Below are 24,670 nucleotides of genomic sequence, written 5' to 3'. Positions count from 1 at the left end.
CCATAAAAATGTTTTGTTTGTTAGAACCTAGTACTAATACACTATCATGCACTGCTAGGCCCCATGCAAAACTGACTCAGACATCACTTCGTTAAAAGTTTATTAACTTTTCCTATTGGAGTCGGATCTCTTTGCAGTCTTCAACAAAGTTGTAGATAATAAAATTATCTTCTTAAGTTTCACTTTTGGTGATAATCTGATGTATACAGTGCCACCTAGCGGCGAAAATGTGTGCAAGAGGGTTTTCTCCATGTAAATTGTCGAAAAATCCCATACAAACTTCAAGCACGTTGGTCCGGTAGCTAGACTTGTCCGATTTGCTTCAAATTTAGAGCAAGCACTCCTGGTGGGACTAGGAATCGACTCAGGGGTGGGCCGATTGAGTTTTCAAAAATTCATTATTTTTCTGGGCAGTCTACTACACACCCATCCATCTGTTGATTTCTTCCCTGTTTTGCAATCTCTCGTTAGTGGATTTTCTTGCATACATGTAAACATATGAAGCTGATATCCAATTGACTAGCCCAATCAACATCGGCAAAATCTTTTAACGCACTAATCTTGTACGCGAGAGAATAGTTCATGGTTCCTCCAGACATCTCCATCTTCAGACATCTCCAGTGCTCTTCTGATGGACAGTTTTCGAAGTGACCCAGGATGTTAATAGCCATGTAACGTGTTAGTTCACGGTACGGATGCAGGACTGGTGTCAAGCCTCTAAGCTTCCCAAGCTCCATGCTTGGGTCTAGAGTAATCGACACTGGCATGCATTCGTCCGTCTCAAAGCGTTTCAGGAGCACTATGATATACTTTTTCCTGACATTTTGAGTGAAAATGAAGGAGAAAATTGATTATAACCATTAAATTAGCTATGGAATTTTCGTGTTGACTTTGTCGCATCAGAATCCGACACTAACTTTGAGCCGGGACTGAGGTAGTGTCGGATTAATGTAAGCTCCTAAACCTCCTAATTTTTGTTGCTGAGTCTAGCGCGACGTCCCGCAAGAAAAGGAGTTTTGATTGAGCTCTTGATAACTAGTGAAATCAAAACTTGATTCCGTTTAGCAAACCAATGCAATATGCACCTAGTTATATTTAAGAGGCTGAGAGTAAAAGTGGGTTAAAATATTATGTTAAATCAGAAATGATATATTTATCTTAACCTCAGGCAAAAGTTTCAGGACAAGAAAGGTATAGAATATTAAACCATTTTTGCGCTAAGACAATGATTCATATGTTCATCACAAGCGGTAGGAATATATTTTATTCGAACCTGTGGGTGATGAAATTTCAGAAAAATTTTAAGCACTCTAAAAATTAAGAGGTATTGGATTTATTGGTACCGCAGTGAAATGTATGGCGACTTCCGGTTACCACACAACCACAAAACCATAATCAACACGGGTGTCATTTGAAAGGGGTGGTTAATAGACATCATAAATCGATGATTAACGTCATGGTGACTTCCGGATACCAGAGAATGGAGAGAACCATCATGGATGTCATTTGAAAGAGGTTGGTCAGTAGCCACCAGAAATTGATGATTAACGCAATGGCGTTAATCATCATTTACCGATGTCTACTAACCACCCCCGTTCAAATGACACCCATATTGATGATGGTTCTCTCTCTTTTCTGGTAATCGGAAGTCGCAATCTTACATTTCAAAATGGCGTTAATTAATAATTTACGATGTCTACTGCCACCCCTTGCAAATTACAACCATATTGATGACAGTTTTCACTGATTTGTGATAAATAATTCATAGGATAAAGAATGGAATCCTCTCAGGGCAAAAGTATACCTTTTTAACCCATTTCTACGTTTGTTTTTAATCTCATTTCTGCTCTGACTGGTACATAAAACGGTTTTGTACTCACTAAAACGTATACCGTTTTTGCTCGCATTGAATTTTTAACCCTCTCATGAGAAACAGTTTAAGTTAGTGTCGGATTCTGATAAGATGAAGTCGAAACGCAAATTCCATAGCTAATTTCGTTCTAAGAGGTCAAAAACATGTTTAGTCTGATTTGTAATAAACGTACCTTGCTTTGTCAATCCCAGAAAGTGGTGCAATTCGTTATCTCGAATTTGGCAGATAATCGTGTTGATCCAGTCTTCCAGGGACTTCAACGAGTTTGAAGCTAGAATTGTATCATCTAAGCAGAAGACCACGTAGACAATCCTTCTCTTCTTGGAATTTTATAAACAGTGAGAACGTCGGAAGACAAACTTCGAAATAAAACGGTTTAACCGGGTATTTCCCGCTTCTACCGACCAAAGTCGTACTACATTCACAGTCTTGACCCGGTTGTCACTTCACATATTCGCGCAGAGTTCCAATGAACGGTACTCCACTGGAAGTCTCCAGCACCACAATCGACTGTTTGTACAGTTTAGTTATCCATTGTAATAAGTTCTAAACGTTCAATTTTGCTTGAGTAGATTCCAGATCTCGAACGTTGTTTTTTTCGAACATGTCAAGCAAGTAGAAGATACCAGCAAGTCCTTTCTTCTCGATCAGTCGTTCTAATGCGATCCAAATTTCTGTTGGGGACATGTACCCTTTAATGAAATTGGTTTACTAATTGCCTGCTTTCTTCTTTAATCGCAGCTTTGTTTCCGCTTGAGATTTCATTGAGAAATTCGCAGAGACGCGCGTCCAGCTATGGGGTTTGAAGCTATGTGTGAAACACTTCAATATTCCTCAACAATTCGACGAAGCCAGTAAAGGCAAAATTGGCTTGAAAGGAGCACAAGCCCCCAAAATAATTTGACAACATTTTGAGTAATGATCATGAGGAAGATGATTTGGCGTAACTCGGCCAAAAGTTTTTAAAATATCGTCGAATTGAATTTCCTAGAGTATACAATTCGACACCTTATGCTAGCACGGCATAACGAATTCAGCACCTATAGAATACGTGTTGACAACTCGATACCTGTACCTGTAGAACCATTTTAAACACGTTTTGATTATCGCACGAAGAAACAAACGCTTACATTACAAAATATGCACAAACTATTTCTGACCTATCACAACAGCTCGCTAGTATAAATAACCAACAAATTAGTCAATAGTTTTTAGTTTCCTGATTTTAACCATAAAATAACCATACAAATGCATGTTCTATATTATAGCACAAGCGAGAAAAGAAATGCCACTGCTTTGTAATAGCCTGTTCACTTTGCTTCCCAATAATAATAATAAGTTACTATTTTACATAATTACCGTCTTCTTCGCAGCAATAATCTGCAATACTATCTACCCCTTAAGGTTGCGTGAGTTCGTTACCTCGACTTCCTGTGAAAGTGCCCTTTTTCCCTCCTATCTATTTACAGCCTTCCCCACCCACCTGAAGGCTCTACTGACATCCGTCGAAATCCCATCATCCCGTGGAAGAAGCGTTGGCAACCGGCATTACACCACCAGCTACTACTGTCGCTGCCGTTGCTACCGATGATGACGACGGTGTAACCGGTGTTACCACGGTTGCCGTCATCGGGGGCGTCGTACTACTACAGCCCGATGCAGGCCCAAACTTACTGCTAATCTTGTGCGACACGTTCACGATGGCCAACTCGTGCTTCGAGTCTAAATCACAGTCGTACAGACCACTCAGCGAGTCCAGACTCAACAGCCGGCTGCTGGCACGGGACGAAACCGAAGTGTCGTCAACGTCCGGTGCGTTGTACAGAGAGTTCACATCCGACAGGGCTCCTTCCGCATCGGTCAGACCGGCTTCATTCAGCAGGGATATATTCTCCAGGCCGGGTTCGTCGGTGATGTAACCGGTGCTCTCGGCACCACCTGAAACGGGTTGATTTATGGCACTAAATAAGTGATGAAGTTGAAAAATACTTACCGGTCGCTTCCTCCCGGCACTCGTCATCACTCCATTCCGACTGACTTTCGACCTGGTTCGAGTCCAAGGACTGGTGATTGTGATGCGAACTGTGGCTATTGTTGTGATGACTGTGACTGTGATGACTGAGATCCCGATCTCGTTCTCCCCGGTTATGCCCGGCACCATACTTCAACTCATCCGAAATGTAGTTTCGTGTAGCGTCCGAGTTGCTTCTTCTTCGTTCGGCAGCGAGACCAGCGCCAAGCCTTCTCTGTCGACCGTTATCTTCATCCTCCTCTTCCTCGTCGTCGTCGTCATCGTCATCATCCTCAGACTCTTCCTCTACTTCCTCATCGGGTTCATCGTCATCCACCAGATCGTCCGAATCTCGTCCCCGACCACGGTAAACTGCCTCATTCGACATGCGTAGATCTTCATCCGCTTCGATGTTGGACGATGTCTCGTTGGAGGATTTTTTCGTCGCGTTGTACTTTGGTTGCTGCTGCTGCTGGTGATGGTGATGATTATGGCGCTTGTGCAGCCGAGGTGACTGTGTCAATTGCTGGTGCTGATGATGACCGCCACCGCCGCCGTGATGATTGTGGTGATTGTGATGACTGTGCGGATGGTGCCGACTGTTGCTGTCCATCGATCCTCCCGTCGCCGGTTGCCGGTAGTCATGGATGATTTCGCAGGATTCGGTGTCGGAGGTTTGCCTGCGGGTTTGAAAGTAGATTGAAAATGTTTGTAAGATATTAGTTTGTTAAAATTATTCTCCAACTTACATATGACTCGACTCGCTCGGATTCTTATTCCTGGTCGCTTCCTTGATGGCCTCCAGCGTACCGGGATGTTTGGCTAGCATTAAATTGTTGGCATTTTTTACTTTCTCAGACGATTCTCTCCGCACGGGAGGATGGTGCTGCATGTCCTGTTGCTGTTGCTGCTGATGGTCTAAATTATTATTGCCGGCTAGCATCGGTCTCGATTGGGACTCCGCTAGCCGTCGCTGCAGCTCCCGTTCGAAGGGTGATTTTGGATAGAGCGGTGGCGGAGGACCACCGACTTTGTCATGGTACTCGAAACTGTTGCACGATTCGCCCTTGTTCGGCACGGAAGACTTGGTCTCCGCTGTCGTAGTTACTTCGAAGTCCTTCATGTTGGCGAGATCGATTGGGCTCATTTTGGGTGGGGAGCTAGGGTCCACCTGGATGTCTCCGGGGTACAGATACTGGAGGGGATTGTTGAAGTTATTCATGTAGGTGGGATGATGCGGCGGAAGCGGTGAATGGCCATCGAGGTCTTCGCCTTCGGTGGTTTTCGAGTAGCTTTCGTCGGAGGAACTTACCGAGGGAGAGCGAGGCCGGGAGCTGAGGTCATCCGTGGAGGACATTTCGCGAGATTCGTCGAATTCGTGGGGTAGCTTCGGCAGGGGTTTAAGGTACTGTTTCAGCAATTGCTGCTGCTGCTGTTGATATAGCTGGTGCTGGCGGGCGGTTATTTGCAAATGTGCAGGTTGCTGAGATTGCTGATAGCTTGGTGCCACCGGGAAGTTGTAGTTGGTATTGTTACTGAGCTGATGATGCGGAAAGGCAGCGTTACCGGTTGCGTAACGTGGTGGTTCATATTTGGGAATTTGTTGGATCTGCTGGATTGGTTTTATTATAGCATTTCCAACCATTCCGGATCCGAGAAGCGGTTCGTTCTCCGATGCCGTCACATACACGCCGCTTCGATTGCCGGATATGTGGTTAGTGCTACCGGCAGGCGGAGCCTCGTGTCGATGGTGATGATGATGGTGGTGGTGATTTTTGTTGTTTCGTACCTTGTGCCCGTTGTGATGGTTCATTTTGTTCAAATTGTTTTCATCCGCCTCTTTCACGTTGGGATTTTCGATTATGTTGAAATTTTCGCGTATGTTATAGTTTGGCTGGTGCTGACCGGCTTGGTTGTTCCCATGGAAATACTCGTTTCGTTTGTTATAATTGTTGTTGTTATTCGACTGATTGTTGTGATTCCCATGGTAACCAGCACTTACAAAGTTGTTATTGTTCATATTGTTATGCTTGTAGGCAGCCTTCATATGGGACTGCTGTTGTTGCTGCTGCTGATAATGGTGCTGCCCTACCGATGACTGCTGATGCAGCAAATTGGGACTTTCCAGAAAGTTGTAACTCTCTTTGTTCGAGTAACTACTATCGTTCCCACTCTGCCATTTTGTGTTCTTCACACTTCCACTGTCCATATCGGACCGCTTCATGTAGTAACTCTGCGGCTGAAGAACGGGAGCCTGCGTCTGAAAACACCCCTGCTGACTGGCGCTCGCATGATTAATATTCAGATGGTGAAAGTTGTCGGTTTGATAATTGGAAATTATATTCGGAACCGGTGTCTGTCGTTCCCGGTTTGTCGTCCCGTTGCCACCACCAGCTCCCCCACCTCCGTTCAATATGTTGTCACTCTGCTCACACAAAAAGTACGTCACCATATCTCCCTTACCCTTCACTTTAATTTGCCCCCGGCATCGAAACTCGAAATGACTGCCCTGCAAACTATCGATCACTTCCTGAGTCACCTGCGTGTACCCCGGAATACCCGTCGAATCCATTCTACTTGCCACATTCACTGTGTTCCCCCAAATATCATACTGTGGCTTCCGAGCTCCAATCACTCCGGCCACCACCGGTCCCACATTAACTCCAACCCGCAGCATAAAATTGTTATACGAATTTTCATTAATATTCTTCAGCGTCACCCGCATAGCCTTCACAAAGTCAATCAACGCCGTCATCAGCTTCCGCGTGGATCCCTGATCACTCGGTAACATCTTAAACTCCGGAATCAATCCAACAGCCGCCATGTAGGTACTGCCAACCGTTTTAATCTTATCGATCGCCTGAAACCGTTCCTCGCACAACAACTCGTCGAAATCCGCGATGATCTCGTTTAGCAAACGTAAACACTCAACACCCTGATTCGACCCGTCCAATTCCGTGTAGAACTCGTGAAAGTTCGGCACACTAGCAAAGATCACACCAACCTTACAGTAGCTCTGATGATACAGGTCCTGATTGGTGCCGAGCGTACCCTGAGAATAAAATCAAATCTATTCTTACCCATCTTGATCACGGTACACCACCACTAAACTTACCATATTATTCCGACTAAACTGATTATCCAGGAAGTGTGCCGCCACATGGGACGGTAGTAGATTGTACAGTATGCGCCGGTTCGACTGCTGCAGTACGGACATTTCTTTCTTCTCCTGTGAAGCTTGCAGTTGCCAGAGAAAATCCAACCGAGCTGTCCACTCGACCTGCCGTCCGTGGGCCAATATCGCGATCATGAAAATGACGATCCTCGCCAGTGAAATCGTGTGCAGTGGGATCGCCGATTCGACCCGTTGATCGTAACAGTCGAAGATGTTGGTGTGCGACAGTTCGATGAACAGACAGTACATGACGCCCATCAGCGTGATCAGGAAGGTTTTGACCATGATCGGTAACCTGGAATGATCGAGATTAATTAGATACGGAATTGTATATGAGGCAATTAATTACCTAAGAAAAATGGACACGGTAAGGAAGGAGAAGGCAGCCGACAGGGCGATGTACTGTGGCAGAGCGCACTTCCGGTGGGCGTAGTTATTTAGCATAGCTGATTCCGGTGCCGCACCGTGCACACCTCCCGCCGAAAATGGTAGGTTTGTTTCGTGCGAGGCCAACACGGCAGAAGATGTCTGCGAAGGATCGTGATGGTGAAGGTTGCTACTGCCTGCCATCAGGGGTAGATCGGCTACGGCTTTAGTGGTGAAATTGGTCGTGCACGGGTGGTCCGAGAGACAGGTGAACTGTAAAGATAAGAGTTAAGAGTGAGACAGATGTAGTTTGTCAATGTCTTGAGTTGATAAAAGATGATCTGGGTCTGCCACGAATCTAATAGCTACACTCGTTACACAAGCATAACAGTAGCAACCGTCCGCCCGGAATTACACCAAAACACTACTAACAAAGAAAACCTGCGCATCATGTATCAACAATGCCACCTTTCTCGCCTAGGCTCCGACTTGAGAAGAGCCGGAAATATTCGACGAGTCCTGATGGTTGCCGGCGATTAACAGTCCGATCAGACCCATCTGTCAATCTAACTTCATACAGGGTCTTATAACACCAAATCAACCTATTATCGCTAGACAGCGAAGAATCGATCGTGTCGAATCTGTCCGGGAACGCTTTAGGTTACCCCATTTCAACCCCCGCGGACGACGTACGCTCTTTGACTACCGATGGAATACCTTCCCTCCTTCGCTGTCCCATATGATAATGGGGTACCGCGAGAATTCTGCCAGACTTCCTAGACTCAACCTCACACAAGGGAGTTCCATATCATCACCTATTGACATCATAAGAGAGCCGGCCTTCTGGTACTTTCCTAGTAGAGGACCTAGTTCCGCTGCCGGATGCTCATGACCCCCTTCCAGGAATCAACAGCAAATCGAGTAAGATCGTTATCTCGAGCAAACGAAAAACCTTTAGAACCCCCATGATCCTAGTACCAATTCACCATGGCCCGGTATATCTTAAATAAAAACCATGTTTTGATGTATTTATGGGTTATTGAGACCATTTTATGGTGTTTTGATGGTTATGAAATTTGACACGACCAATTTTTATGAACTTTTTAAGGGGTTGTACGATGCTTGAACTCATGAGAATTTACTCCCTCACCACTATTAAGCTTGATCGGAATCGAACTGGAGGGGGCACAAGTCTCGACTCCGGTTCAAAATACCCTACTCGTACCAGTTGCAACGAATCAACCAATTACAATTACACTACCTCACGCTCGTTTTACAGTGAAATGGGGATGACCTCCGGGGCTATTTGGGGATCTACTAGCTGTTGATCCTCCAAGTTCAACATTACCCTCAAGAAATCCACATTCGGAATGGGACTAACTATCAGACTATGGGCCTCGGAATTAAGACTGATATCTTATCACCTCAGTACACCAGTGCAACTTGATACGGAGCTCGAACCATATCCTGTCCGGTCAGATGTACGGTGATCTCAGTCTACATCCCCGCCGAAATACGCAACGGCGGTACGAAACTGAAGAACATGTTGGAGTAACTGGAGACTACCTTTTTGGTGATGGAGGATTTGAACGCCTCTCACTCGCTGCAGATCCCGCAGAAGAGTTCAACAGGACAACCAAATTTCTGCTATCGTACTTAACAACGGAAGCTCCACCTATGTTCGAGGCCAATACTTTTCGTTCGTAAACCTAATTGTCTACCCCAAGAGCTTCGCTGAGGCCTGTGGTAGATCTCAAACCCCGGAAATAACGACTTTCTCATTCCGATATTGCACCTCCGCATGCCACCAACCATGACTCACAACTAGATTACTAGATAGTCTCTCTCACAACCAAACCTTGAGCACACTAAACCACTAAACCCCAACTAATAATAAAACTCGTCCAGGCCGTTGAGCACAGCATAAGTGGCAAACTCGATCCTCCGATCCTGCGCTATCACCAACTATCTGAACACGCCGTGGAAGACTCGGAGGAACGCAGGTATCCTTCCCAACAGACTTCGGATAGGAGTTCAATAGAGTATTTTCCGGTGAAATACTAACGACGCCTACCCTATGCTATAACGCCGTAGACGAACAGAATACTCTTGGACTGTTTGAATCGTATCTGTAATGACCAACCCATGTTTGAAAAGAGCCCTTTGTAATATCTATAGAGCAAAAAGAGGCGAAAATCTCTGTTCGGCGAGATATTGTTGGTTCACAAACGGCTTATCACTCCCATCGAAGAAAAATCTTGACCATAGTGACACTGGACATCACGAAGACCCACCGCACGGTCTACTGCCTATCTGAGGATCCACTAGCAATTTAGAGTACTACACGAAGGGCTACCTCAGCAAAGCTCCACCACCAACATTTAAGGTGGTTCCTCGGTGCTGCGGTCATCAACTATCAAATATTTTATGGAATCGAAATAACCAGCCACAACTTGGACGGATTTGTGAGTATTTTTTGTACTTCTGTACAACGGAACGATGCGACTAGCTTCTAATGTACTGCCGAACACCCTCACGCGTCCAGCCTGTACCAAAGCCGGCGTTCTCCCCTTCCGGTAGACTATCCGCCGACATCATACTCAGGCACGCTTTGGGATTCCTCAATAAGAGACCTACGACAATAGTTCTGCCGTTCTAAAATCTTCTTAAAATATAACTCCAGAATACACCGGCGCAGATCTTTTGCAACTGGCTCGTCTCTACAAAACCCGCGACCGTTCCTGATACATTAAGTCCTAGAACTAACACCAACCTGTCCAGGTCGCTACGAGTAGGCCATCCTCTCGTAGTTAGTCAGTCAAAATTCCAAAAGCTGATCAACCGACGATTCCCGAGCTACGCCCGAATCTACACTCATCGGCACGGCGAGTCGGAAGAGGAGGTCTGCGGAATAGAGGATGGCCTGACCATTCAACTTTCCCTCAAAATGATCCATTTCTCAGCAAAAACTACGGTCACCAGTCTTGCCATTACCAGAGGGCATTCCAACCAGCATTCTGTCTGCCTCCCAGTATGTCATATCCGCCCTGGAAACGGTAACGTCACGCCACTCTTATATTCAGGCTACTGGCTACTGGATGACACTTGTAACCCGTTGACCACGTCCTTCTGGGTGCCCGACCATTGTGCGATCAACGGGAACAAGGAAGCAGATTCTACGGCAGCTCGTGGTAGCAAGGTTCGGAGATTATTCAGTCAATTGGGCTCATCGACGGATATCGTCTTCGATTTCAAGGTGAAACCAATAGCTTCACTATCTACAACGGAACAAACTTCAATTAGAAGAAATTCAAAGTAGCCTTTCTTGTTTTAGAAGTATTAAAATACAGCATGTTTACCGAACTATTAAATTTATATCTCTAAGATATGGTAGATTTGAGATTTTTTTGGCTTTTTTCAACATCCTGTAAACTCGGAAATACCGAAGAAATTCTAAAAATAGCTCGCTGCATTGCGGGAATCAACGAATCTCAAACTGCATTAGGATTCCACCGTAACCACTACACTCGCCTTACGTAGGCCACTATCGATAAAGCCCGATAGAAGATTTCACCTTCCTCTTCTAAGCAATCCGATGAACTTTATTCCCTGCTGTCCTAGCATGAGCGTTTAACCTCCTCTGCGTACGCCACATTTAGCCCACATGTTTTAATGTGGTCTTCTATGATGGTCCCCGGCAACGAATTCACCATACGGTGACATATCTCCCGATACCTAGGCCCGCTGTCAGTAGATATTTTACTGCAAACTATGTCGCGGCCTACCCGGCGGCGAAGCTACCCTACTATAACGGAGTGATCCGCGCTGTTGGATTTTCTTCAGATATCAATTTCCCGTTTTAATTCGACTTTGTATTGCTCGTTCGTCACACCCTCGCTGGATTTCTTCATCGACTCGTCCATATTTTTTGTTAGCCGGTGTTGCTATTACAGTGTTCGTGTGACTGCTCTGCTAACCCCACTGCACGTGCCCTCGTCTCGACACATCTCAACAGCGACATGCTACACGCTAAGCGAAGGCATCTTCGGTCGCGTTGTGGCGTATCTAGGACCGAAATTTCTGTTATTTTCCAACATTTTCACACTCTGGAGAGAAGGGTAACAACAAACAACCATGCAGTTAATTGAATGGAAACCTTTCCTATCAATAAAGACTTCTTCATTTTCTGAAGGGGCATCAATTGGGATCAAGGATCCGTCTATTATTCCTATCACGCAAGGGAATTTTGCCATTTTGTAGAATTCTTCTATTACACTCGAGATGTTAAACGGCCAACAGACTTTGTGCTGAAAGACTCTTCTATTAATTGCGGCAACAACGCGATGAATTGTCTTTCCTACAGTTGATTTGTGGATTTCGTTACAAAGCCCTGTACCGTGGTATTGGTTTCCTTGTCCAAGCCAATACAATGTGGTGCACGACTGTTGGTACGGTTTCAGTGCTCCTCCACGATTGGACAACTCGATATCTGGACCAATCGTTCGAAGTATTTCCTCTGCTTTCCGTGGAGTCATCCGAAAAGCTTGAACAAAATCAGCTTCATATTGAAAGGAGAAATTTATTCGTGGTGCGTAATACTTCGCTCTCCGAATTCTTTGTACATGAGACGCTAAACTTTCTTCATCGTCTGAGTCGCTTTCTGCACCTAAGTTACTTACTTTTATTCCTGCGCACCCCTAGTGGTGCAAAGGGCCGTTGTGAAAGATCGCCATACTGGGCGATTGCCCGCTATCCCCTTGCCCTGCTGCCAGGTCAAACTTTCGTCGACTTCTTTTATTTCCTTGTTGAGGCTGCGCCGCCATGAGCCTCTAGGTCTGCCTCTGCTGCGATGGCCTGCTGGGCTCCAGTCTAACGCTTGCTTGCAGATTTCGTTTCCGCCCCTGCGCAGAGTATGGCTGACCCACCTCCACTTTCGTTCCTGAATTTCTGTCGCTATGGGCTTCTGGTGACATCGACGATGGAGCTCAGCATTAGAGATCCAGTTGTGAGGCCACCATGCACGAATTATGTACCGCAGGCATCTATTGATGAAAACCTGCAGCCGTTGCGTGTTCTCCACTGATACGCAGCAGGTTTCAAAGGCATACAGTAGTAAAGATTTCACGTTCGAGTTGAATATTCGGGTTTTGGTGCGTCGAATAATCTGATTGTTTTTTCCAGATATTTCTTAAACTCGCAAAAGCAGCCCTCGCCTTCTTGATCCGTGCTCCTATGTCGATCTTGGATATTGGAAGCTTTCGACATTCTCCACTGCCCAGCTACCATAAAGCTGGAAGGGTTGACCGTGTTTATATCCAACGATTTGGTCTTGTTGACGTTGATTTTGAGACCAGCCGCTGAGGAGCGATCGGCAAGATCATCAAGCTTACTCTGCATGTCAGAGCGCCGTTGTGCTAGGAGAGCAACGTCATCAGCCAATTCGAAGTCATTCAGATGCTCCATAGTAATAGGTTGCCACAGCAACCCACGATTGGTTCACGGTCAATCGCTCCTACCAGGATCTCGTCGATTACGATGAGGAACAGTAGCGGTGATAGAAAATATTCTTGCCTAACTCCAGCCACGACCCGGATGGGGTCAGACAAGACACCATCGTGCAATATTCTGCACGAAAATGCCTCCCTTGCGTCTCAGGGCTCTCCACATATTTTCGTGCTTGAGACGGTCGAAAGCTTTTTCGTAGTCGATGAACACTAAGTAGAGAGACTCTTGGAATTCATTGACTTGCTCCAGGATGATAAGGAGTGTGACAATATGGTCCGCACAGGATCGTCCGGCACGGAATCCTGCCTGCTGCCGTCGGAGAGTTGCGTCAATCTTCTCCTGTATCCGGTTCAGGATCACTTTGCAGAGAACTTTGAGAACGATACACAGTAAGTTAGGTCCCACGAAAAAATTGAAGCTTGTAAATATATTTACGGAAGGATTCGGACTTGTAAGTAAAAGTACACTTCAAAGCTAATAGTTTGTTCTTGTATTTTTTATGCAACGAGTACTTGTAAATATGACTAATATTATTAGGCTTGTATACTTGTACTTGTAGAATCATTATGCAACAGAAATATACAAGTTACAAGCTACAATACTAATATTATTAGTGAAATTTTGATTATGCAACAGGCCCAGGCAGTTGCTGCTTAAAATCCGCCTTGATATATGTCAATCACACAGCACGGTATTTCGTTGTCATTAGTTTTATCAAGGCGTGATGCGATACCCCAGTATTTTGTATGTGGGTGATCAAAATGTTTTCGCGAACGGTTTACTAATTTTCTTCCATCCCGGCCGGAATCACGCTGACAATTGCACAACTGACTGAGCCGATGTAAACAATACACTCTAAAAAGAAACTAGCCAGAATTTGATTAAAAAGTTTGAAATATCGCGAAAATTATCGACTTAACCTTTATTCCAGTAGACCACTGGAACCTTCCGGAAGACTTTTTCCTAGTCAATCGTAGTTTCAATTAATTGAGATAGACATGATCGTAGCATACCAACATTTCTTTGAGTATTTACCCTTTCTGTCTCCCATAGCTTGTTCGCTTGGATTGGATTGGTGAAACTGATCTCATAATGTCATCCACACACTCCGTTAGCTGCAAAACAGTGTCTGTTTCAACTCTTTTGAAGCAAGCATGGAAATGTTCTAGAGAATCCACTAAGGCCGCATTATCAGTTGCGGAAAAGTTTTGCGAATACTATTACCAGTCGACCGTTTCCCGAAGATGGATGATATATCGTACACTATTCAAAATGGGAGAACCGGTAGTATCAGGTGCTGGGTCGCTTTACGTTTTTCGGGGATGCCACAGTCTCAGATGATTCGCATTTGATAAAAAATACCAAAACATCCTGATTCCTGCGCGGTAGAAGACAAATGATTAAATCGTCGAAAACTGTAAGCTTGCTCACATGACCATAATCGCTTTTCAAAACTTTCTTCCTTCAACTCCTTAAGTGATATTAAAAATACTTCATATCTTCCAGTCGCTTGCTAGTTCAATGTTTATGACTTCAATGGGGGTGATAATATCATTTCTGGGGCTATTGAAAAGCTTGATCTTTTCAATAGCCCCAGTTATCTTTTGTGGTTAAATGAAATGGCTAGATGAAACCATGAAACCCCTTGGCATTTGCTGGGACAATTGATTGAACGTTAACTTAGCATCTAACAAGGTGCCGTGGTCGCTAACGCGATTAACTCTACTGATCATTTGCTCATCTCATCGATTTTGTAGTCATACACTGCCGTTCCAAGCATATCTGTCCCATGTCACTTTTTATCAATTTGGACTTTTCATCACCAAACGTTATAAAATCAATTATATTTTCATGTGAATATTTCAAATTGTAGGGTTTGTTCTGAAAATTTAAAAAAAATATCAGGTCAGTTTGTCCCATCGTGAAAGTTCCACGCATATCTGTCCCAGTGAAATATAATCTACGAAACATATATAAGATGAATGTATATTTATTATTCTTTCTACAAATATAGATTAAAAGCGAAGCAGAACCATGGTACTGCATTCCATTGCAGAACTTGGATTTTGGTTTTGAATTGTAATGCAGAAACGTCATAATAACCCTTCCAAGCCCCAGCCCAAATATTTAACCACTACTTTCTAGCACCAGGGGCGCTTCAGTCTATTGCCAATCGAGGCCGACAATTAAACAACTAAAGCTTGATCAAAAAATAAATATTATTCAAACTTTAATAAACAGGATAAAAAGAATAAATCGTTTTAAATAAAATGGATGTTGTGTTTTTAACAAATGAATTTCTAATGTTTTCAAAATCAATTTATTATTTATTTATGCTACGTCAGGTTTCTTCGTAGGTAAGTTCTGATAGAATGCTTTCTTTTCTGTCGGAATGACGGGCAGGACAACAGATAGCAATGCAGTTTTGCGATCTTCATCGATTCCTTTCGGATGTTTTAGTCGGTGCAGATATTTCTCCATAGAAAAATCCTCTCCGGCGATCAGTAAATTCCATAAAATGCCTGTACAAGGCCCTTTGAGTTAAATCGGAAGGTGCGATTTGGCGCATGTTCCCGGCAGTAATGAGAGATTGCGGCTGATACGTCAGGATGTGAGTCTTAATAGCTTCACGCGTATCGGCTTTTCTACTGTACTTTCCTCGTCTGTCTTCGTCTTCTTTCACATATCGATAAATCATATTGCTATTCAACACAATATACAAATGACGATAACTTGTAAAATAAATATTGTTTGAGCTTACCCACAATCTTCGGAATATTTAGAAAAAAATTCCTACACACTTGAACTAAGTCACCTCTTGCAGCTGGTAGACTGCAAGTGTAGGACGTTTTTTCGTAATATCACCGCTGATACGCCGCTTGCGACGGTTTGCCAGGAGGCCAAGATGGACATGGACATGGACAATCTTTTCGACAGTTGCATTTTTCCAAAATGACTTCGTGAGCCAATCGACGCTTTTTAGCAGAATCCTCTCTCTTAATTTCCTTTTTAGTTTTTTTACTTGTTAGTTTGCCCGGTCCCAAAACGCTTCCGTTGGAATCATCAGATGCGTGCGCAGAATTAAGCCCATCAACAGATCCTTCCGCTGTGACAAGCTCTTCGTGATTCGCGCATGTATCCAAATACCTTTTTCCGAGTTGGAGTCCACGTCGAATCCGAGTACTTCATCCTCACTTTCACTTGCATATGCTTTAAGGAGCTCTAAAGCATTCTTTTTCGAGATTATACCGATACCGCAAGACAACGGAGGACAAACTTTTCTTGAAAACACAATGACAAGTTTGCTGATGCGCGCATCGCACTGGGCCAAGCATGCTTTGATTTGCTAGTTTAAGATCAATTTTCAAAGCATAATTGTCCCCATAACGAATAACAACGTTAAAAAAAGAATTGCACGATGAAAATAAGTGGATCTCATGATGAGTCATCAGAAATAAGTCATACTTATTGAAATAAAATGAAAAACGTACAGCTGGTAGTATAGTTTTTTCTTGAACAGAAGAATAAGTTTTAAACTTGTATCGCATTTTTCTCGACTGGATGATCTTGAACATGGGACTGATAAGATTGAAATGGCAGTACAGTATTGGATTAATTATGTGGCGATAAATTGACAATTGAAATGCTGATTATGAACCAGTTTCGTCGGCACCAACGACCAACGAATATATCCAAAGCCCTTTTAGGCACACGCGGACTACAAGGTACAGCTTTAAATCATCAGCGTAAACCAGTTTGCATCGGATGCGCGACATTTGGCATAAATACGTTAGGCATAAGTAAGTTAGGCATAATGGACGTTAGGCATAACGTATGATTGGCATAATATACGTTAAGCATAATGACATAATGTACGTTAGGCATAATGGACGATAGGCAAAATTCACAAAAGTAAAAAAAATAATCGCAAGACTTTCGCTATTATGGAGATTTCAACCTTACGCTTGTTTTTCGGGTTAGAAAAAAGAGACTCCAAATTGAAAAATAGCCAGCGAGATATTTATTCCTTGCAAGTGTAGAGTTTTTCTTTATTTTTTCCGTGGACGAAATGAAGAAAGTATTCATTCATTTAAGTGAACAGATTTGGTACAAGCACATTTCAAGCCTCTTAGATGTATTACCAATACAGTTGTAAAAAAGCAATGAACAAACATTAAGTTTTGGTACCAATGGAAACTTGCAGTGTTATGTACCGCATCAGCCTTAGGGTACGGATTTTATGTTTGTGACAAATGACGATACCTTTTTCATTTCGGTAATTCGTCACACGAAAAAACTCTTCCTCATAGCAGACAGTTTCCGTAGTTCTATTTTTGATGGCCTCGAGAATATAATCATTGAACTTAATAATATGAGATATAATAAATATAGAAGCAGCAATATTCGTATATTCGTTAAATGAGTAATAAAATGCATCATTCTTTCTTTCATGAGTTGTTCTTCAAGGTTATATATTTTTTTCTTGGACAATTACACCGTACATGTCTGTAGGATCTAATCTAAGTTAACCCTTTCATTCCCAAATTGTTTCTAGCGTTCAAGGGGTTTAACAAAAAACGAAAAACCCGCTTCGAAAACCCGTGCTGGAGGCTGCTCAATATTTACCTTCCGATACTCAATACAATTCTCCTAGAAAATTCTCAATAGGGAGAGTTTTTTGTCTACTGTGACGAGTTACCGAAACGAAATATGCTACAAAAAGATAGTCGAAGACGGTCCAAATTGATGCGTTTTGTCAATTTTCAATAACAATGAGAAATAACGAAGATATATCAAAATTCCATTTGTCAACGGTAACTGAAAATATCTCTGGTAGCACTGCTGTAGCGAAGTTCTATCAGGCTAATAGCAATAACTTCAGTTCTAGGGACTTTTGGCGTTGAAATGAAAAGTAATCGTCACAGTTACTAGTCTTACTTGTTTTTGTGAGTAAATTCTGACTAAATGAAAAGTTACAGCTGTTTAAAATCGTTGTTGTTTATAAACAACATGGGCATGAAAGGGTTAATGTGCGTAATTTATACCCTAGTACGAATGAAACTGATTTTAAGAGTGTTTAGCTTATTTTAGTCATGAACAATTTATCGGTTGTTCGCCAAGACATTAGCGCAAGCTAAGTTTCCGCATGCCAAGCATTCGTTATGCATCTTTTATATGAGTGAAGATTTCTTCAAATAGATACAATAGAATAAAATGTTGATCGAATTTGGTCAGCTTCCAGAGTAATTCTACAATTTCAAAAATTTCAAGCATTTGTTCTATTACGACCGTCAACGCCAAAAGTGATTTCTTAACAATTATACTTCAATATTATAATTTATGCCCAACGCCTTTTGTTGCGGCACAGCAACATTTTTGGATGCTCCCTCTAGTTGTATTCTATTTTCTGCGTCGATCGATTATCACATGCAGTGAGCAACCATAAAGGAAAGTGAGATAGAGAATCAAATGTGATCAACCGGGTTGCCATCAGTATTGGAATATTTTATATGTAAGATTTTATGTTGATGTATTGAGCTATAGTTTAAGTCAAATCGCGACCACCGCCATAGGCGGTTGGTTTATAAGCTACTCTGTGTTAGATATATTTATAATAAAATTGTTTTATTTCGCCCACCTGTTCTGTTCTGTGAACTTACCATGTCTGCATATATCTACACCGGGTTGGATTCGCCATCTGAAATGAGATAAGTTCTTGATCCACCTCACCCGATTAAACTGGACGTACCTGGAACAAAGCGTAGAAAAGGTCCCTGACGTATCACCTTTTATGCCAATCGTCCATTATGCCTAACGTCCATTATACCTAACGTACGTATGCCTAACGTATTTATGCCTAATGGGGTACACCCGTTTGCAGCTAATACCGAGCAGCAAAACCACATCATTGAAAGACAGCATAAACAGCAGTGGTCCCATGGGGCTACCTTGGGGGACTCCAGATTTTTTCGTAAACTGAGAGGGAACGTGAGAACCTAGCTGCACATGTAGGACTCTGTCACATGTCACACTGATGCAGCAAGCCGTGACATTTTCCGTAAGAATATTCGTTGCATTAATTTGTACCTTTTCTTTCACCCGCCAAGTGGATGGTTGACGTATAATCGAGCAGATTTGTGTTTACAGATCATACGGGTAAAAATCCATGTTCTTGTACTTCTTGTACGAGCAAGTAAGTTTCGGATAAACTAGTTATACCGCGGCAGTTTCTTACGTTTCGACGGTCACCACTTTTGAATACTGGAAACAAGAAAGTTTCCGAATCACCGGGAATATGCCCTGCTTAGATGACTTGCTATGCTTTGCCATCTCGTTTCAAGACCGAGCTTCGCAACTTCGTCGACGCATCGGCTTACGCCACATGTTCGTAATCCCGTACGAGAGCGAACGAGAAACGATACAGAAAAGCGCGGTATAGACTGAACTCGCTATTCCCACGAAAAAAGCGTTTGGACAATTAGAGAGCATACTGCTTGTTATGTGTTACACCCGATCGCGCTCGGGGTATCGAAGTACACTGCAGTTCGACTACTACTATTCGCAAAGAAACTAACACAGTTGATGAGATAATGGTACTAGATTGTAATCTCCGTAGGATTTTTTTTGCACTTACCACATTGACTTGCCCGACTGAGTACAGCAGCACGATCGTGAACACGGTAATAGCCAATCGTAGCGAAAAGCTCTGCGACAAATCCCAGAATATCCACTTCAGTCGAACGGCCAGCAACAGCATCAGAATCGAGCTTATCCACACGAAGGCGGTTAAAAACAGCAGTAGCAGTATTAAGGTACGTGGTAAAGCGGAAATCTACGAGAAAAACAGTCAGTCATTAGTCGATACCATTTTGAAAATTCACATGAACCCACCTGTAGACCAGCACTGAGAATCAACAGCAACAGACTGCAGCCCATGGCGGTGGTGAACCCCAGGTCAAAGTCCTGATGGTACTGTCGTTCCTTTTCCTTCTCACGAAACTGCAACGAAATGCGTTTGACGTGAACGGACTTTTCCCGATCTACACTGCGGGCCTCGATCGCCTGGGACAGGAACTTGTTGACCCGATTCGACGGTTGATGGTACACGCTGGAGTGACGCTTCTTGAACGGTCGCTTGAACTTGTCCGTTACCTTGTTCTGGGTGGTAGTTGTTGTTGTGGAACGTCGACGGATAGATCGCAGCAGGAGCGAGAGAAAAATAAAGAAGTTGAAAAATACTGTTAGTAGGAGAAATGTATAGCTAAAACTTGGCATTAGAATGTGCATTGTACAAAAAATATCATTGTCGTTAGAGAAACAGCTACAGTGCATTCGCCATTCGTAATAAGCTGCATGCTACAACGCTAAACCTAAGATTCTAAGAAACAGCACAGTAAACAGGCAATGTGGCGTTGAAAAAGAGATGTGCTATGTGCGGTTCTTGCGGGATGCTGGTAGTGCTACTGAATAAAATTCCTACTCCGGTCGTGATTCGCTGGTTGGTCACTTTAACTGGACCGCTTTTTAGTTGGACCTCCGCTAGTTGGACCATTGCCCAACTTAAAATTTAACTTTGAATGTCAAAATCTCATGCGAAAATTACTTTAACAATCAATTCTCGACAAACATATGATTACGGCCTAAAAGCCAACTGTCAAAATCCACTTTCAATGGAAATTCCGGACAAACCGTTACTAATCGAACACAGTTCACAACAGTTTATGAAAGAGAAAACTTTTCTCGTTCGTTTACTACTAACATCTGTGATTGGCGCGTAACGGTTTGTCCGGAATTTCCATTCAAAGTGAATTTTGACAGTTGGCTTTTAGGCCGTAATCATATGTTTGTCGTAAATTTGACAATAATTAGAGATGTCAGTCGGTTTAACGAAAACGAAAAAATTAAAAATTCTGTTGTCTTTCCAATTATACATCTGAGCAGCGGGGATCTCAGCAAACATGTGTTTTGCTGTGAACTCAGTAAAAGTGGCATTGGTAGCTGAGATTCGAAAAATATTTCGCCGGCTGTGCGGAAATTGTCGACCTGAATTGAGTGTGATAGTCCCTCTAGGCCTTTACGTGATGCTGTCATGTGAGTTGAAATGTTCCGCAAATTCTACTTCTGAAAAACAAACTCAAAAGCCATGCATGTCATTCCGTTGTTGTCACTAAATAATGCCCAAGGGTGTAACAAAATACGTTGAATCTTTGAAAGCCATCAGACAACCGCAAAAAAATATCCATTAATGTCCATTCTCAATTACACTCAAAAGTAAAAAAAAAAACAAAACAAAACACGGAAAGAAAATCTAGCGAAAATCAATCAAAATTCGGGAACAAAATCAAACTAAATTTTATTTGGTTGAAAAAGTATTGATAAATAATTTCCATACTTTTTTATTGTGCAATTATATTCTAATGAAAACCGACAACTTATCATCTACCTCTAGTACAAAAAGGATTGCTACAGTGCAGTGTGAGTGCGAACAAGCATTTATGTGTTGTGCATGTATTTTTTTTTCGAGTGTTTAAAAGTGCGTCAAAGAATTGTGCTTGGATGGCGACGAATAAGTGGCGAGAAATTAAATTGCAGCAAGGTGGTGAGTCGGTAATAATTTGTTAAGTGTCGTTCGGCCTCTTTGAAAGAAGGAAAAATCACAGCGACAGTAGAATAAAACTACTAAACCACTCAAAGAGGAAACGGAGAAAAAACTTTTTTCGACGCATGAGACGGTGATGAATTAAACGGTTAAAATAATCATAGTAGACGGCGAAGGGAGCTTTAGAGTAAGAGAGAAAAAAACGTAAATACCGAGAAAAGCAAACAAAGGAAACTATTTATGCAATCCTCTCACTCTTAACGTGACGTTTTCCGAGTCGCGCTGGGTGGAATCACTGCGGCAGCCAGTTCTGATTCCGGTCGAATCAACACCGCAACGCTTACCGGAGGCGGAGGCCATCAGGGCCGTGTTTTCTGCTGCTGCTGCTGCTGCAAGAGTGGCTTGAAACGGATTTGCGTGCAGCAGACGTTGCAAGTGCAGTACCTGAATGTGTTTTAGCAATGACACGTGTGGAATATGTATATTGTATAAGTATGAAATGAGTGTCTCGTTTTCTGTGCTTTTCTACTGAGGTCAACGTAAATGACTACCTGTTTTATTGAGGTTGTTTTTATTTTTAAGGGAAACGAATTTATTAATTTGCTACTAAATTATGTTCATAAGAAAATAATCTTTTAGTTTACTCAACGGTTTGAATTGAGCTAATATTATGCATCCAACATCTGTTAAACTATATCCGGATTATCGGATAAACAAACTAAACTGCCAAATTTTCTCGACAAGTTGCACATGCCAGTAAAACTGGCAACACTACCTACTCAAAGCATCCTTGCTCAAAGCAAATCGTTAAGAATTCTTCTAAGTTGATGTAAACAGTAGCAAACTGTCAAAAATTACCATTCTAGTTTATTTTTGACAGCTTACTGTTTAATTCTTTACAATCGAATCGTTGACAAAAATTTTCGGTGTAAACAGTACTAGTGAACTGTCAAAAAAGTGAAGCAAGCTATGTCTGTAAAGTACTCTATGCCGAAAAAAACCAACAAAATCGATACAGTAGAACCTTGCGGCAATTGAAACTTAGCAACTCAGGACTCTATTAAACGAACAACACCAACAAATCAACTTCGACGACCGATGTCAATCTTAAGCGTAATTACAATTTAATTTTGTATAGGTAAAAGATTGATACATTTTAATTACAGAATAAAGTTTTTAATCGACGGCGGTGTCATTTAACTAGCGGCATTACCAACTCGTCGTTTTCACTCAATTTCCGTTTTGTCATGAGTAAAAAAGTATACAATCAAATCACCGAGTTCCACCCGGCTCCAATTACCAACTGGGTTTAGGGAAAGGATGAAATTATTCTGCCAGATGAGTGTAAGATTTGCTCGACTACAGTGTTATAGATGGGTACGAGAGGAAACATCATTGTAAGTGTCAGCAAAATGAAGGCTTCGACTTAAAAGATGTGGACCAATTGGGTCATTAAGCTATATACAGTTTCCCATTCCATTCGATAAATTTTAGGTCCAATATACATAATAAAACATCATTTCAAAAAAAAATTCGTTATAATACGTAAAAACGATTTTTTGTTTATTAAAATAAATCTTATATAAACTTGGCAACCATACATAGGAAAACTGCGGTTGGTTACATCTGGCCCATCAAGACAACACCCAAAATGAAAAAAAACTATATTCATTGTATGGTGTTTATGTCAAATAAAAATAACCCTGCGGGAAAACCGGGAAAACATGTGTTCATTTTTTCTGACAGGGCATCATTTGTCGTGAAATTCGAAATGTCAAATCCTTCTGATAGTGTCAAATCCAGACTGTCAACATATTTCTTTATTTTAAATTTTAATTTTATTTTCACGTTTCCTGAGTTGGAAAAATACATTGTTGCAATCACGAAATCTTTATCAATGTATGTAATAAAAAAAGTTTTTTTTTTCTCATTTAATGACCCAATTGTTATTTGTCTGCACAAAAATACAAGATTTAGAGTCTACAAATGCAAAATGATTTACTGACATATTGTGACCACATAAATGGTAGACATTGTGCAATAATTGTAATGCTTCTAGGAATCCACAATGCAATGTATTTTTTTTTGTTTCGATTATAGTCATTTTAACCTTAAGGTCATTCGCCTCTTCGGGTTAGAAAAATCTCTTATGAAAAATTTCTAACCCTATGTGTGGGGGTCCGGACTCGAACCCAGATGCGCTGCGTACAAAGCAATCGATTTACCAAATACGGTACGCCAATGTATTTATCAGATGTGGCTGTTGAAATAATGCTTCCATTATACTATGGATCATAATTGAGAAATTATCATAGCTATTTTGTTTGGAAATTGTCTGTATCCAGTTTCATCATGTTAGAAATGTAGGACTATTATCTTTCTCGTTGCAAGCCAAGGCAAAACACATTGTTGTACATAACTAGCACAACGTGCCGCATGGAAAAATGCGTCACATGATGTACAAAAATAGCGAAAGACAAAATTTCGGGTTCCATGAACATCAAATTGCATCACGGAAAAAACGATGTAGAAAATTAGCGGACCGATCCTTCCCAAACTTTCTGACAATAAAATATAACCCACTAGTAAGCTTTTGGCATATTTATTTCATTCAACTTCAATACCATATCTGACGTTTAAATCCACCCACTAGGTTCTGTACAAAATCTGATTGCAGCTTCTTCTGTACGGAAACCATCTTTTTCTTCATGTGTTCCTCACATTCTACCTCCTTGAGATGCTTCCGTAATGCCTTCTTCATACTTACTCAGTATATTTCGATAGACTTTAGTTCCGATGCGTTGCGAGGGTTCTTGGATACGAAAATGACCCCGTTGGCTTCGTACCATTCCAAGACAACATTTGAATAGTGGCACGAAGCTAGATCCGGCCAGAAGATCTTAGGGCCTTAGTATTGTTTCAACAGAGGAAGCAACACTCTTTAAGGTAGATCTCCCCGTGTACAGTCCCGGTAGTCAAGATTGGCGTACTCCGTTTGCCACATGAGCAGATCGCTTGCCAAATCATTTTGTTATTGGCAAACTTTCTTCTTCCTTTCTTCCTTCGGAATATCAAACTTGTGCTGGGTTGGGCAGAACAGTAGCACCGGAAGTTGTCGAAAGTCCGCCTCGACATAAGTCT

The 24,670-nt window shown here is 42.2% G+C and overlaps 1 protein-coding gene across 6 annotated transcripts in view; it reads right to left on the bottom strand.

Moving 5' to 3' along the window:
• Nucleotides 1–3,081: 3,081 nt before the first annotated feature.
• Nucleotides 3,082–24,670, bottom strand: part of LOC131682103 (Ca(2+)/calmodulin-responsive adenylate cyclase) — a 162,729-nt gene continuing 141,140 nt past the window's right edge. For 4 of the 6 annotated variants that reach the window (XM_058963324.1, XM_058963332.1, XM_058963341.1 and 1 more), the window contains 8 exons: nucleotides 21,785–21,973; nucleotides 19,822–20,088; nucleotides 19,565–19,762; nucleotides 7,409–7,698; nucleotides 7,000–7,354; nucleotides 4,634–6,936; nucleotides 3,867–4,564; nucleotides 3,082–3,811 (listed from right to left, as the gene is read on the bottom strand). In XM_058963324.1, the coding sequence (XP_058819307.1) occupies nucleotides 3,390–3,811; nucleotides 3,867–4,564; nucleotides 4,634–6,936; nucleotides 7,000–7,354; nucleotides 7,409–7,698; nucleotides 19,565–19,762; nucleotides 19,822–20,088; nucleotides 21,785–21,973 (4,722 nt within the window). In that variant the 3' untranslated portion in view covers nucleotides 3,082–3,389. The remainder of the gene's footprint in view (nucleotides 3,812–3,866; nucleotides 4,565–4,633; nucleotides 6,937–6,999; nucleotides 7,355–7,408; nucleotides 7,699–19,564; nucleotides 19,763–19,821; nucleotides 20,089–21,784; nucleotides 21,974–24,670) is intronic. The other 2 variants (XM_058963358.1, XM_058963366.1) reach the window with 2 other exon arrangements.

Source organism: Topomyia yanbarensis, chromosome 1 (assembly GCF_030247195.1).
Source record: "Topomyia yanbarensis strain Yona2022 chromosome 1, ASM3024719v1, whole genome shotgun sequence".
In the NCBI taxonomy this organism is placed as follows: domain Eukaryota; kingdom Metazoa; phylum Arthropoda; class Insecta; order Diptera; family Culicidae; genus Topomyia; species Topomyia yanbarensis.
Note: the sequence above shows the minus strand (reverse complement) of the source record. Positions and strands in the feature narration are given on the sequence as shown.